Here is a 14,797-nt window from a genome sequence, read left to right on the forward strand (position 1 = left end):
CTTTAATCCCAGCACTCAGGAGGCAGAGGCAGGCAGATCTCTGAGTTCCAGGCCAGCCTGGTCTACAGAGCGTGATCCAGGACAGGAACCAAAACTACATAGAGAAACCTTGTCTTCAAAAAACTAAAAAAAAAAAAAAGAAAAAAGAAAAAAATTGTATCCTTGTGTGAGGCTGTATTTGCCTTATGGATAGATGAATGCATGTATATAAGAAACATTGGTCCAGCCTGGCGGCACAGGCCTGTAATCATAGCTACTCATCATTCAAGGTCTGCCTGTGTGCTACAGTGAATTCAGGGTCAGGGTAGGCAACATTTTGAGACCCTGTCTCAATTTAAATAAATAAAAATTGCAATGTGATGAGCAACTGTAATCCCAGCACTTATAAGACTGAGGCCAGGGGTCACTATAATCTCAAGGCCACCTTGGCTGTACAGTGAGTGTGAGGTCAGCCAGGATTAAATAGCAAGACAAAAAAGAAAAAAGAAAGAAAACTGTGGCTGTATTTCTGTGGTAATACACTTGTCTAGCATACTCCAGGCCCTCAGTTCAGTCCCCAGTTTCCTCATCACACTCAGGTTCTGGGAAGGATAGCTGTGTTTAAGCTCGAACATAAGACACAGAAAGAACTACATCAGAACCCTAGTTTTGTCTACTTGACTCTGGTTACCTGGGCAGGTAACAAGTCAGTTTTCTCAGTTGGATAAGAACTGCCTGAGAGTGAGAGGAGGTAGCTATGTAACAAGTTGGGTGGCAGCTCCTGTGTAGTGGCTCCCTAATGTATACATATGCATGGTAGTTACTGAACATACCCACATTGAAAGGTCCTTTTTGTTCAAGAAGTATCAAAGCTTGTATCCAAAGTATCTTAGCAGTTATTTCTGCTAGCAGGAAACAGATATCTAAAACAGTTGGCTTTTGACATTCTTCTATTTTCTATTTGGAACGAATACATTGTTTTAAAAACCATCATAAAAGATGAGCTTGCCTGTCAGTTTCCTTGCATGAGGATAACAAAAGTAACTTCCTGAACTGGACCACATAGAGCGCATGCTAGTGTGTGTGTAGGTGTGTGTAGAGGGGGGGCAGAGACCTAAGGACAGAAGCCAGCCCTTGTGTAGCATCTCTGTGTCTAGACTCTTGGCCTACAGATGGAGATCTGCAGAGTTGACGCGTGCTGTCAAGCATATCCATCATAGCTTTGTTTACTAAGATTAGCAACCCAGGGAGAAGCAAGATTCCTTCAGAAAGATGGAAGGTGCTCTTCAAGATGTACTGGACCAGCAGCAGCACAGGGGAGGAACCTTGTAAAGTAGACTTTGTTTGGTTAGTTTTTATTTGTCTCTCTTTTTTTGTTTTTTTCCAAGACAGGGTTTCTCTGTGTAGTTTTGGAGCCTGTCCTGGATCTCGTTCTGTAGACCAGGCTGGCCTTGAACGCACAGAGATCTGCCTGGCTCTGCCTCCTGAGTGCTGAGATTAAAGGTGTGTGCCACCACCACCTGGCTAGTTTTTATTTTTCAAGGTGGTGTGCTTCTTGGAAAAGATTATTAATTTATACTTATAATCTGACTAAATAAATATAATGTATTTTCTGAGTTCTCCCTTTTTCTTGTTTAGTAGTTATTTATTTACTTATTTTGGTCAGAGTCTCGTGTAGCCCAGATTGGCCTCAAAATCTGATACTTCCTGCCTCAGTCTCCTAAGTGCTGGGATTATAGGTGTGCAGTACACCTGAGTTGGGAATTCTTTATGCTGTTGGTCCATACTATAATATCAGTAAACACTCAGTAGCATAAGCCGTTAATTACAGTGCTCAACAGCTGTAACTGAAAGGAAGTGGTCCCACTCTACCTAGGGGTTACTAGTATTGAATTTATTTCCAAGATAGAGTCTCACTGCCTAACCCAAGATAACCTAGATATTGTGACCCTCTTGCGTCAGCCTCTGGAATGTTTATATAGCCGTTGTGTTCTACCATGCTCAGCTATGTTTTATGTGGCTCTTCTGGGTTGTTGTTGTTGTTGTTGTTGTTGTTGTTGTTGTTTTAGAAAGATGAGAAAAAGTTAATTTTGAAATACAAATTTATTAATCCAGATTTTTAATGTGATTCCCTTAGATGAGTCAGTTTTCTTATCTGAGTAGTGGAAATAATACTCTCTATTCATTTGTGTTTTATTCATCTCCAGTAGTTTGGAAGTAAAATTAAATTATGTGGGATTTAAATTGGCATGATGCTGGGTGAGCAATTGTAACATGCAGATGTGATACTGCCATTTGCAGGGCATACAGTGTGATGGAGGAGACCCCATAAAGTGGTCATTTGTCAGCAGCCTAGGTGCATTCTAGGTCCAGTACTTAGAGGGGGCTTGAGACTAGTCTTGCATCAGGGAAGTTTTTAGTGGCTTAGAAATTTTCTTTCTCTTACTGTTAGTGAATAGAAGATTCATGTTTTGAACCCTTTGAGCTGACTTTAAAACCCTGCCTTCTCTATAGTAGCATCCCCTGAGTTGCCTGTGACACAGGCTCATTCTGTGTTCTCAAGCATACCCTATGTTGTTTCTTGGGAGAGTTGGGAGCTCTCCATGCCTAGTGGAGGAGCTAGCAATAGGGTTAGATTTAACTCTTTGGTTGTGTTTACTTGTGTGTTATGAACCCCTGGAATCTAGACGCTTCCTTGGGGTGGTAATCTTGTGGATTCTGGGGCTGTTATGAAACCGCCTGCCGCCGTGCTGTTTGTGGCCTCTCGTGTAAAAATAGCCTCGTGGTGCTCATGGGGTGCTTAGTGGCCAGTGTTTCCATCATCCTGCTGCACTCCCCCCCCACCTAGGACACTTGAGGTAAACAAAGCTCCCAGTAAGAGCAGATTGCAGCAGCTGCTCTACAGATCTCAAAGCTGCCACCAAGAATTCAAAAAGGTTCCGTTGCTTTAACACTCAGAGCCCTGTGCCTGGTTGATGAGATAGATGTTCAGAAAAGCATTTCTGAAATAAAACCATTTGTGATCCTTCCCGTTTGTCCCTTCATACCTGTGTTGAGTTTCCCAGGTACTTATAGGGGTTTGGGGTCTATCTTAGTGGCAGAGTGATTGCCTGGCAAGCAAGACCCTAGGTTCAATCAGCAACACCACTAAAAAATTTAAAATCCAAACAGCTTTGCAAACTGGGGAGGTAGGTGTTTTTGCTGTTGATGTTCGTGGAGATGATGTGGACTAGTATACATGAAACCTGAAAAATATCAATACCTTCCCATGTCCAGGTAATTCTAAGATAAAAGTAAATGAATTTAGAATATGTGTCTTGCTTCATGTAACAAGAGACCTATGCTGGAAATTCCTACCTCCTTCCTACACTGTAAGAGTTTCACTAAGCAGCTTGTGGCTTTTCCCTTTTGGATCTTACTCAGCGACCTGTTAACCTGTTCTTGCCTCTTAAAGGCACTGGGACTTGTGAGGTCAAAAAGATAGGCCCTTCCTGCCAGTTCAGTGCCTCTCTGGTAGTGCCAATCTAGGAGTTTGCTTTAGAGCTCATAGTAGGTAGATTCAGGTCCATGCTGCATTCACATGGTTACTATTTCTGTATTTACACGTTGTTTGAGGGTTTCACTTGGGTGAGAACCTGATTTCCTTGAAGTGGAAGGTAATAAATGTTTCCCCTCACTTCCCTGCTTTGTTCTGGGTTTTATGTGCAACCCTACCAGAGATCAATTTTATCTTACACACTTCTGGTCTTTTAAGAGCAATTAGAAGTGCACGTGTTGGGGCCCCGTGCTGGTCATTGTCAGTTCACTGATCTTCCCTTTCAAGTTGCCTAAACACAGCTGAGTTCTTAAGAGGAGCAAAGAAAACATGACCGTGCTGCCAAGTAGACAGGAAGCCCAGCGAGCGAGTAAGCAAGCCGACCCAGGAGTGAGGCTGAGCACAGCCTGCGTCCAATCAGCTGAGCGCACTGTTGCTATGTGCGCCCTACTCTGCCTTTGTGAGAAGCCTGCCCGGGGAAGCGCTGCGCTCCGCTCTTGCTCCCGTGTTTTCCACCGCTGCCGACATCTGGATCCCTCCGTGGCTGACAGTGTAGCAACTGACAGCCGGAGGCTTCCAGCATGGTTTTCAGTGGGAACAAAGGGCTCCGAAGACAAGGTGTGTAATGAGGTGTTTTCAGTGGTTTTGTTGTCAAGCGGCCAGTTTGGGGTGGTTGTTGCTTGTACGGCTGGTTTACGTGGATTTTTAATAAACAGGTCCAGGGATATGATTGGACTTTGAGAGTCATGGGACGTAGGGACAAATTGTCCTCTGCTTCAGATAGCCTGTTTCCTTTGAACGGCATTGCCTGAAGGATTATTAAAATGCTAATCTGAACAATGAGTGGGAAGAAAAGAAACCAGATACAGTGTGCTCACTTTAATGAGGAAAAATGTGATAGAAATGAGACCATCGGGGAGGGAGGGTGGTTAGCCAGGAGTCCTGGCTGTGTGCACAGAATATATTTTAAAACAAAAGCTGCCAAGGAGTGTTTTGAAAATCTGTTATATATGTTTAGTTGAATTAATTATTTCTGAATGAGATCAAAACTGTCAGGGATTAGCTTAGTGGTTTTTGACAGGAAGAGATCCATCCTGCCCATCCATAATGCACTTATGGAGATGCTCCCCAAAATTATGTAGTCTCTTAATTAGGTCTCTTGACTAGTTTTGTGCAGTTCAGATAGAAAACAGTGATGTAATTCACTAGTAAACCTGGTAAATGTCCATCTAGAAAATAGAGCAAGAGATTTTGAAGCCAACCTACCAATGTTTACAATAGTATTTTAAGACTAAAGTTAGCCTCCCAAGTATAATTCTACACCTGATGAGCTAATTGCAAATGTTAAAAAATTATTAATTAAGCAACACTGATTTAGTAATTGAATAGGATATAAGGTATAGTGTGTTTGAGATCTGAAAATGCTGTCCTATATAATGAAGGTTTTTATTTTTGTTTGTTCTTTTTGTTTTGTTTTTTGACACAGGTTTTCTCTGTAGCCCTGGCAGTCCTGGAACTCACTCTGTAGACCAGGCTGGCCTCAAACTCAGATCCTCCTGCCTCTGCCTCTTGAGTGCTGGAACTAAAGGCATGTGTCACCCCCCACTTTCCCCCGCCCTCCCTTCAATTTTTCAAATACTGTGAAATTAAAATTTATATAATTGATGTAGGTGATGGCTCTTTTAAGCTAATTAAAGCAGGGCAGAACAATTAGCATATTTCCTATTTTATGAGCAGTCAGTGTTGAGCTGTAACTACAGCTCAACAGGTTTTGGATGTGGTTTTGCTTTTATCTTGTGGTACTAGGGATCAGAGGCAGGCCTTGTGCACACTAGGCAAACACTGTCTGAGCTACCTTGTCAACCATCACATTTTCTTTTATGTAATTGTGTAAGTCATCCCTTTTAATTCATTTTGAGACTTGTGTCTGAACTTTTTAATCTTTATAAACATTCTTTGGAAAAGAATGGTTTTCTCTTCTTTTCAAAAAGTCCTTGTAATTAGAAAGTCATAGCAACCAGTATCAGCATTTTTGATAAGTGAGGAAAAAATGTTTCTTTCCTTTGTAAACAACTTAAAACATGTTGGTGCTTTTGTGCCTTTTGTTACTTATTGTTAACAATACGTATATTTGTGTCAGGGTAAAAGCTTGCTGGGTATGGTGGCACACTCCTATAATCCCAGCACTTGAAAAGCTGAGGCAAGAGACTCACAAATTAGAGGCCAGCCTGGGCTACAGAGCCAGACCCTGTGTTTAAAAGAAGAAGAAAATGACCACCTGGGGTCAACCTGGTTGTTTTCTCTTTTTGAGCTCAATCTCATCAACTGCTAATTCCATTATCTAAATTACACAATCAGAAACCCAGAGCATTATTTAAAGTGTTCTGCTCTCCAGTTCCCTTTGGTTTACTTCCTAAGAATTAACTGAACTCTAGGTGCAGGCTGTTTTCACGTGCTATAAAAGATGGGAGAACACAAGGCCGCAGACAGAGCTGATCACACGTCCTCGTCACATAGGCTTTGCTGTATCCAACAGGGATGTTCCTGGCAGATCCATCCACTGAGTCCTTGCTGAGCATCTGAAGATGCTTTCTGTCTGAGAGCACTGAGAATCCTGTTCACTGTCAGAATCTCTGGATGACGGACAGCTAGAAACCAGTGATTAGAGCAGTGTTGCCAGCTAGCTCAACTGAGTTTATTATTTGATGGTAGGAATTCCCCTGCCTTCTGTGTCAGATCTGTAAATCGGCTATATGCCTTTGCACTTTGCTTTATTGAGGCAGACACAGTTCTGTTTATCAAGTACAGTGATGTAGAAATGTACCTGTATGTTTTGAAATCTGTAAGCTGTGATATGTAAATACATCTATCTCATTTCCTAATCCTAAATTCTGTCCCTGGTTGTTGGAAGGAGGGGGGTTGGTGGTGGTGCTGGGGTTTAAGCCAAGTGGACAAGCTAGGGAAGCATGCTGCCACTGAGCCCCTTCTCCAGCCAGGTTCCTAAATTCTGTTATGTAAACGTTTGGGCCAGATGGGTACCAATCTGGCGGTGGTGACTTTTTAGTTTAGGCCTGTGAAATCATTGCTGTTCTAAGTGTCACCACAGATGTTTGCTTCTTTGTCCTTTAAATGTCTACCTAAATGCTGCATGATAAACCTTCAGCTCTCCCCTGCAGAAGCTCCTTCTTATCTGTAGCCTGAATCCAAGAGAGATTGGTTTACATAGTCAGCTAGGCAGGGCAGGTGGATCAAAAGTTTTTCTTTCTTTCTTTGGTCAGCCATTTTCTTCTCTCTTCCCCCTCTTGTTCGTGTTCTCTCTCTGTCTCTGTCTCTCTGTCTCTCTGTCTCTCTGTCTCTCTGTCTCTCTCTCTCTCTCTCTCTCTCTCTGTTTTCCTTGAGACAATGTCTCACTTATTTCCAGTCTGAGCTCAGATGGCCATCCTGCCTCAGCCTCCCATGTTGAGGCCCAGCCTCCAGCGTGGCAGCTCCTAGGCCGTTGCTGAATAGTTTCACACATCAACTGTGCTGCTCTATAGACTTGATGCTTTTGTAAGAACAGAGTGTGTTTTATTTTAGCCTTGAGACGTCACTGTGGAAAGTCAAAGACTAGGGAAATATACCTGTTAGTGATATTAATTGGGTCTGGTTATATAATCCTTTGTGCCAAGACTGTGTTACGAAACTGGCAGCAGAGGACTGTTGGCAGGGAAGCTGGAATTATTACCTTCTTGTTCTCATTCGGAGATTCTGAATATCAAAGGAAGTAATGGTGCACACTGGAACAATGAAATTACAAATTACAGGAAATAGTAAGCATATCAAAAATAACCAGCCAGGCCTCAGATTTTGCTAGGAGTTTCTTGGGTAGTATAAGAGGGAACTGAGGCAGCTGGTTATACATGCCCTGTTCTCCAACTTGTATTGCTAAATACATGGCATTAAGATCGAAGTTGGAAACTGGGCATGGTGGGACAAGCCTGGAACCTCTGTAGGTCGAGGCAAGAGGATTGAGAATTCAGCACCAGCCTGGGCCACACGGTGAGACAGTGTCTCAACTAGTAATGATAATGATGGCAGTAATGATAATGATCTGGCCTGTCTTCCTGTGGAGGTTTGGGGTCTGAGGTATGCCTTGGTGGACCGTGGACACTGGTTCTTCTTCAGTGTAGTGATTTCAATGAAAAAATGTACAAAAGTACCCAGATTTATGGCTCAGTTAAAATACTCAGTGAAGTCTGACATAAATGCCCAAGTGTGAACAAGTTTTCTCAGGATTAGGTAGATGTCAGTTTTCAGTTTTTAAGACTTTGCCCCAAGCTTCACATTTATAGAAATGATACATTTCTTGATTTTCTGAGCTGTGTCATGCTTTGGAAAGGGACAGGAGGACTAAATCAGAAAAGGGAATCAGAGAAGATGGCTGTCAGAAGCTGTGGCCCTAGAGAGCAAGAGAAGTCAGGGAAGGGAAGGAAAGGCCGTGCCAGGGCAGTCTGCTGTGGCCTGTGCTGTGCATGCCCTGCCCTGCAGATGTCTGGCTGCTCTGACCTCTGGGTCGTCACTTGTTTCTCTTTGGGGTTCCTCAGCGGGAACTTAGTAGGGTGACATCGCTGTTGCCTCCCGTTGCCAGCTGTCCAGGAGCCAGAAAGTGAGTATCACAAATGAGTTAATAAGACCATCTCAGTGCAGAAAGTTCCAGAATAGAACTGAATAGAACTTGGGTGCTACTGTGAGGCTAAATTTTGAAAACTCAAACTTCAAAGTGAAAACATTCAGAAAATGTTCTTTTAAAAGATCACTTTAATTCATTTGCAAGATTTTTAATGACTACAATATTTTCACTGTTTTGAGCTATGATAATTTTATTGTGTTACAGGCAAGATTTAGTATGGGTCCCATCCTCACTTGTATGTTTTCTTTTAATACTAAGGTGTGGGGGGGGCGCATGTGTGTGGGGGCCTTATGTATGCGAGATAAATACTCTACTGCTGAGCTACACCCAGCCCTAGTGCTGAGGTGATTCACAGAAACATAAACATCAGTTAATCTACAACCTGCTGAAGATCACGTAGTTTATTGAGAGCCAAGAAGCAAGCAAATTTTAAAAGGAAGCTGATGCCTTCCATCAAAGCCCATCTTTTCACCTTCGGTGAGTCCAGTGGTTCTGCTAGGCGCTGTCTATATCAGGCCCAGGGATTACTTTGCACTTAGTGAAAAAGGAACACAGCCTTTCAGAAGCTGTAATCCCAGCATTTGGGAGTATGGGGCAGTAGGATTGTCACAGGTTCAAAGCCACTCGAGCTATGTTGTTAGTACCAGGCCCTCTAGGGCCACTTAACAAGACCCTGTCTTAAAGAACAAACCGAAACAGCAAAAATATGGCGTGAGTGATTCATACTTGTAATCTCAGCACCTGGGGTTAGAGGCAGGAGTTAAAAGTCAACTTTGGTTACATAGTGAATTCAACCTCAGCCTGGACTACAGGAGACTGTCTTCAAAAATCAAAACAGTGCTGAGGAAGAAGACTCAGAGAGTAAAACACCTGAGTCTTGGTGCTCAGAGCCTGTGTAAAGCTGGGCATAGTAATGCATCTGCAACTCTTGTGATATGAGGTAGATTCATGGACCAGTTAGCCTGGTATACGCGGCAGTAACCATCAACAAAAGAGAAAGGTGGAAGCTGAGAACTGACACCTGAAGTGGACCTCTGCCCTCCACATGCATGCTGTGGTGTGGTACTCTCACACAAGTGTACACACGTGCATACACATACATATATATCATATATATACACACATGCTCACAGACACAAAATTCAGGCTTAAGACAGCTGAGTAAGGATTTCAGGACATGCATGTAAGAAAAATATTAGGTTTTGAACACCTGTGTGGATTTTGTAGCCTCAAAGGAGATGGTGGCATGTGCCAGAGTGTCCTGATGAAACCCATTGTCTGCACTGACTTCTGCATTCTGGGTGAGCTGTGGCAAAGAATCAAGCACAGAAGACCACTTTGGAGCAGCTCTGAGCTGCAGGACACCCGAAGAACACTTCCTTTGGCCTTAGACTGCCATCTGAACTCTGCAGAAATGGTCCTGTTCTAGAAATGGAGGTCCACTGCAAGAATATCACCTTCCTCCATCTTTGTTTAAGACCGTCCAGCTGAGCTGCAATTGCTCTGTGTGGTAATTAGAAGCACGTCTGTATCCCATTATCTTTTGTATTTCTCCAGGAGTTTTAGGTTTCACACATATAAACACACACTCGGTGGAAAATGTGAGTGCTGAGAGTGCTAAGGAGTGAAGGGTCGCCCATGTGGCAGAGGGGTGAATGTTGAAAGGACTGGGTGTGTTTTTTGGGACCAGCCTATGCTGTAACCGTATTCCCACGAGGTAAAAATGCAAGACTAAATTAGGTTAGGCTTAAGGATAATTTTGGAAAGTTATGTGCCAGTTATCAGGGATTAGTAAGGCCGGAACAAAACAAAACAGCACTAGAATAGTAGATGGTTGCCTTTTTAGCACAGACTATTCTCTGAGCACTCAGTTAAATCTAGAGCATGTGGTTCTGAAAGGGGGGTTTTGCTTTCTTCTGTGACAGTGTTCTCTCAGCAACTGCCTCCACGTTCTTTCTGCGTGGGCTGTGGAATAACAATACCAGGCAGTGGGGATGTTTCCACAAAGGACAGTGAAAAGGATACCGTCTACTTGAAGCATTTCAGTCTGAAAGAGCGATATCCTAAGGCTGATGCTTTACTTGGAACATAGAGAAGTGGTATGATGTGGGCTTAGTGCAGGAAGGACAGCGGTGAATCAGAGCTGTGTAGCCCCCCAGTGTAAGTAAGCCCAGGCATATCTGTGACACATAGATGAAAGCATAATTCTCAGCCCAAATTGTAAGGAGGCAAAACTGTATCCTTTAGGATACCAGCAGATTCCCTGAGTGACAGCTTCCTCTGATAAGTCCAGGTCCTTCTGTTTCCCAGTGCTTTGATGTGTGTCCCTGTTAACTTTCATCACATCCCAACTGAGCCAGTCCTTGCCAGCCTCACAAGATGGGCCTCTCCTTGGAGGTTGTGATGGTGCCTTGCTCTGCCCCCTTGGAGGTGGTGATGGCGGCTTGCTCTGTTTTTGCTTTCTTTTTTTTTTTTTTTTTTTTTTTATTTTTTTTTTTATTTTTTTTTTTTTTTTTTGGTTTTTCGAGACAGGGTTTCTCTGTGTAGCTTTGCGCCTTTCCTGGAACTCACTTGGTAGCCCAGGCTGGCCTCGAACTCACAGAGATCCGCCTGGCTCTGCCTCCCGAGTGCTGGGATTAAAGGCGTGCGCCACCACCGCCCGGCTGTTTTTGCTTTCTTAAGAGCTGAATTTTACTCATAGTTTTTCACACCTAAACATTAAGTTTCTCGCTTCTACTCCAGTCTTCGAGCTAATCCTTCGGATTGATTTGAGTTCAGAGGGTTTTCCTGGAGCCTTGGTCACCCCCAACTCCTTACATAAGCATTCAGTAGATTGTATGGTGTATATCTGCAGTCCTGTCAAAGATTACCCAGGAACTAGGAAGAGCTCTCTCATTTTTCATTTTTTATAGATTTGAATGCCTGTGACCCTTGTGTTAGAGACTTCATGGGTGATTGCCTAAAGCAGTTTGCTTATTTTAAAAATGAATGTTTCTTTTTCCCATTTCAGGGAACTTTATTGATAGAATAGAAAGTAGATGACTAGTAAAATACAAAGACCATGAGGATAATAAGGATCATTATTTGAAAAGTTTGATGTCCAAAACCCAAGTAAAGATGGAAGGAGAAAACTTACTCCATAACGTCATCCTCTGATCTCCACATGCATGACATTCACACACACACACACACACACACACACACATTCAGGCACATTCAGGCACATTCAAACACATGGACACACTCACACATACATCATGTACACACAGGTGTGCACAATATACACATGCACACATACAAACCTACACATACACAGATGGTGACCTTATTTCCATGGAGTTTCAACTTAAGGTGTGTTTTATTCATGCTGAGTTTAGCAAGGAAAAGTGCACAGTGCATGCAGTGAGTCCTTCCAAAGACAGTCAAAGCTGCAGCAGAGGGCACAGGCTTCAATGAGATGGGAGACCCAGAGAAGGATAGTGTCTGTGAGCCGAAATGGAGACCTTCTGGGAGTTTTATACCTACTCACCCCATTTTCAGGAAGATCTCATTATATAGCCCAAATGAGCCTTAAGCTAGTCATCCTCTTGTGTCACTTTCCAAAGTACTGGGATTACATGGGAGAGCTACCACACCTAGCCCATAGCATATTTATTGATGTGTAGAATATGAGGAATTTTCCCTTGCAAAGAGAAACTATGTTAGGAAATATAAAGGGGACGTCTGCTTGCAAGAGTAGCTTTTAAACCCAGCTTGATCCCCTCTACATGTTGTGAGAGCTTGACCTTAGAGTTCCCTGTGTGTGTCTTAAGAGGCTCTCACAAACGGTGAGATCTAAGCCCCCATGGCTTCTAGAAGTTGATTGAAGTAGTTTTCATCACTAACTATAGTTATAGGGAACCACTAATGAGTTCATGAAGCATCTCAAGAAAAGCAGGATGAGGATGCTAAAGAATGGGTGTGCTCTTCCAATGCACAAGAGTATGAATTACCTAGGTCTCCATGGTGCAGCTTATGAGACCTTCGGGAGCCAGTGCTGGGAACAAGCAGTGACTAAGGAGGCTAAAGATGAGGTCCATGCCTTGGGGCTTGGTGGTGCACACATTAGATCCCAGCACTCTGGAGGCAGAGGCAGGCAGATCCCAGTCAGGCTGAAGCCAACCTGATCTACATAGAGAGTTCCAGACCAGCCAGGGATACACAGATTCTGTCTCAAAACAAAACACTAAGTAAAGAAAAGATTAGGTTGGGGTTTGGATTTTTCACCCCATGCCTCATTACTGTGCTTCAGGCATCCAGTGCTCCAACTGTCCTGGAAATGGTCATGGGTCAGAATTGCTGGAAAGAGAGCAATCAGACTTCCCCCCAGATGGCAAACTTGGGACAAAGATGGAAATGAAGTGTAGATCAGTCTTAGGTTTCAAGTCACAAAGTGCAAAGCAACTGTGGTTGGGACAAAGGCTTCCACTCCAGCTAGCACCCCTGTGATTATTTTTAGTTTGTTGTGGTAGGATAGACTTAGGGTCAGCCTGTGCCTGTGGCCAAAGTGGTATTAAAAACAACAGATGGAATGGTGCTGTTGCTGATTGCAAAGGACTGAAACTGGAAGAAGCCTGTTCAGTTTCACACACCTTAAATTGTCAGTGGACACAGGGTCAGAGAGTTTGACCTTCACTAAGGACTCGAGGCTCGGTGACTACAGAGCCTGACAGGTGGCTCCAGAGCAGCTTTTCCCATACTGGTCAGTAACTTGAAAGCACTGTGGGAAATGCTGCTTTTATTTTTTTTTTATTTTTTTGTTTTTTGTTTTGTCGTTGTTGTTTGGTTATTTTTTGAGAGATCTATGAATTTCAAGATATTGTACAACTACAAATACAGGCCTAATGGTGTGTTACTTAGCTGTCAAAATTTAGGGAGAGGCCATGTGAGGTGTCACATGCCTATAATCTGAGCACTTTGAAGATGGTGGCAGAAGGATCAGGGGTGCAAGGTTATCATCAGCTACACAGCAAGGTTAAGACCAACTTAAATGATATGAGACCCTCTATCAAAAAACATTTCTTTTTTAATTTAGGGAGAAAGAGCTAAGTATGGAAGTGGAATGTGGGCTTTAAGCACATTGGCACACTTATTGTCAAGATACAGTTTGGACTAATAAACAGTAAATGACTGCTTAATTATAAAAGCTGTGCACATTTGATTGGCTGGCCTCAAACCAGTTTAATCTGGTTCTAGGAAATAGTCAGTGCTTGACTGCCTGAAGTTGATTATAATGACCACTGTGATCCAATAAGACATTAATTAAAAGTGTTGCTTTGGAATTAAATCCCAGGACTTGACCATTGTATTTAGCAAAGGATCCCACCTCTGGCCTCCACCACTCTATAGGGACGATAGTGCAGTTGGAATGGTGTTTGAAGAGAAGAACTGAAAGGAGAAAGCATAGCTTCAGTTCTTACCAACCTGACAGTAAGGTGATACTTTTAAAAGAGAAACTGTAATTAAGCTAAACTGTTTCATCCTAAATGATTGATCTCTGTGGCAGTGTATAAACAGGAATGAATGACTCCCTTGAGTAAGTGAAAGGTTAGTAGACAGCATGGCCTGCCTTAAGTAGTTCAGTCATCATTGGAACCTATGCTTCCTCTTCCCAAATGCTGCTGTAATGTCTCGGTTTCTTTTAGAAAACTTGTTCTCTTTAAAATTTTATTTTATGCATAGGGATAGTTTGCCTGCATGCATGTCTGTGTACCACATGTGTGCCTTGTACCTGCATAAGCCAGAAGAGGGCATTGCATCCTTGGAACTTCAAACAGTTGTGAGCCACCATGTAGGTGCTGGGGATTGAACCTAGGTCCTCTGAAAGAGCAGCCAGTGCTTTTAACCCCAGAACCATCCCTCCAGTCCCAGAAAACTTACCTTTCGCACTTCTGACCTGTGACTCCATTGTTTTGGAATTGGCAGTTTTCCATCTTGGGGAGTACAGGTCTCTTGACCTTGGTCGGGGTTGCAGGTGAGGTGAGTAGGCAGAAGGACCCCACAGTAATGCTGCCCTGCTTCTGGTTACTTCCAGCCTCAACCTTTCTGTGCTTTACTGGGGGATGGCCTGATGTCCACAGCAAGACAGGCCAGCCCATCTTGATTCTGCCTCCCAGCATCTATTCTAAAATACCTTTTCATTTATGAAATTATGGTGAAAGTGAAATTTAAAACACTGCACTTTAAATCTCCTTCTTTTTGTAGTCCTGTACTTTTGCTCAGGAAGTAAAATAGTACATCTTTAATAAAGGTTATTAATCCTGAAACTTTGCAAGTTTATTTTATTTTAATTTTTTACATTATCCCTTAATGCTACTTTTTTCCTTCGTTTTTGTGACAACCTCATATAGCCTAGGCTAGTCCAAAACTCACTATGAATCTGATGCCTTGAATTCCTGATCTTGCTGTCTCTATCCCAAGTTCCAGTATTACAGGTATGAACCACCACACTTGACATATCTTTAGGCATTATTTGAAAATCATAAGAAATATGAAATTGTATTTCTTTTTTTTTTTTGGTTTTTTTTTTTTTTTTCCCCAAGACAGGGTTTCTCTGTGTAGCTTTGCGCCTCTCC

At 42.8% G+C, this 14,797-nt stretch overlaps 1 protein-coding gene across 4 annotated transcripts in view; it reads left to right on the forward strand.

The window, feature by feature from the left end:
• The window catches only part of Atosa (atos homolog A), a 76,540-nt gene that overhangs the window by 17,511 nt on the left and 44,232 nt on the right, over positions 1–14,797 (forward strand). Inside the window, exon 1 of one of the 4 annotated variants that reach the window (XR_008213254.1) lies at positions 3,973–4,132. The exons of 2 other annotated variants lie outside the window; for them this stretch is intronic. Coding sequence is in view for 1 of the 2 variants with exons in the window: in XM_052714420.1 (XP_052570380.1) it covers positions 4,096–4,132 (37 nt within the window). In the remaining variant the exon portion in view is untranslated. Of the gene's footprint in view, positions 1–3,972; positions 4,133–14,797 lie in introns of those variants that run through there. One more of the 4 variants, XM_052714420.1, reaches the window with a different exon arrangement.

The sequence above is a fragment of the Peromyscus californicus genome, unplaced genomic scaffold, assembly GCF_007827085.1.
Source record: "Peromyscus californicus insignis strain IS unplaced genomic scaffold, ASM782708v3 Scaffold_11__1_contigs__length_118956290, whole genome shotgun sequence".
NCBI classification, from domain to species: Eukaryota; Metazoa; Chordata; class Mammalia; order Rodentia; family Cricetidae; genus Peromyscus; species Peromyscus californicus.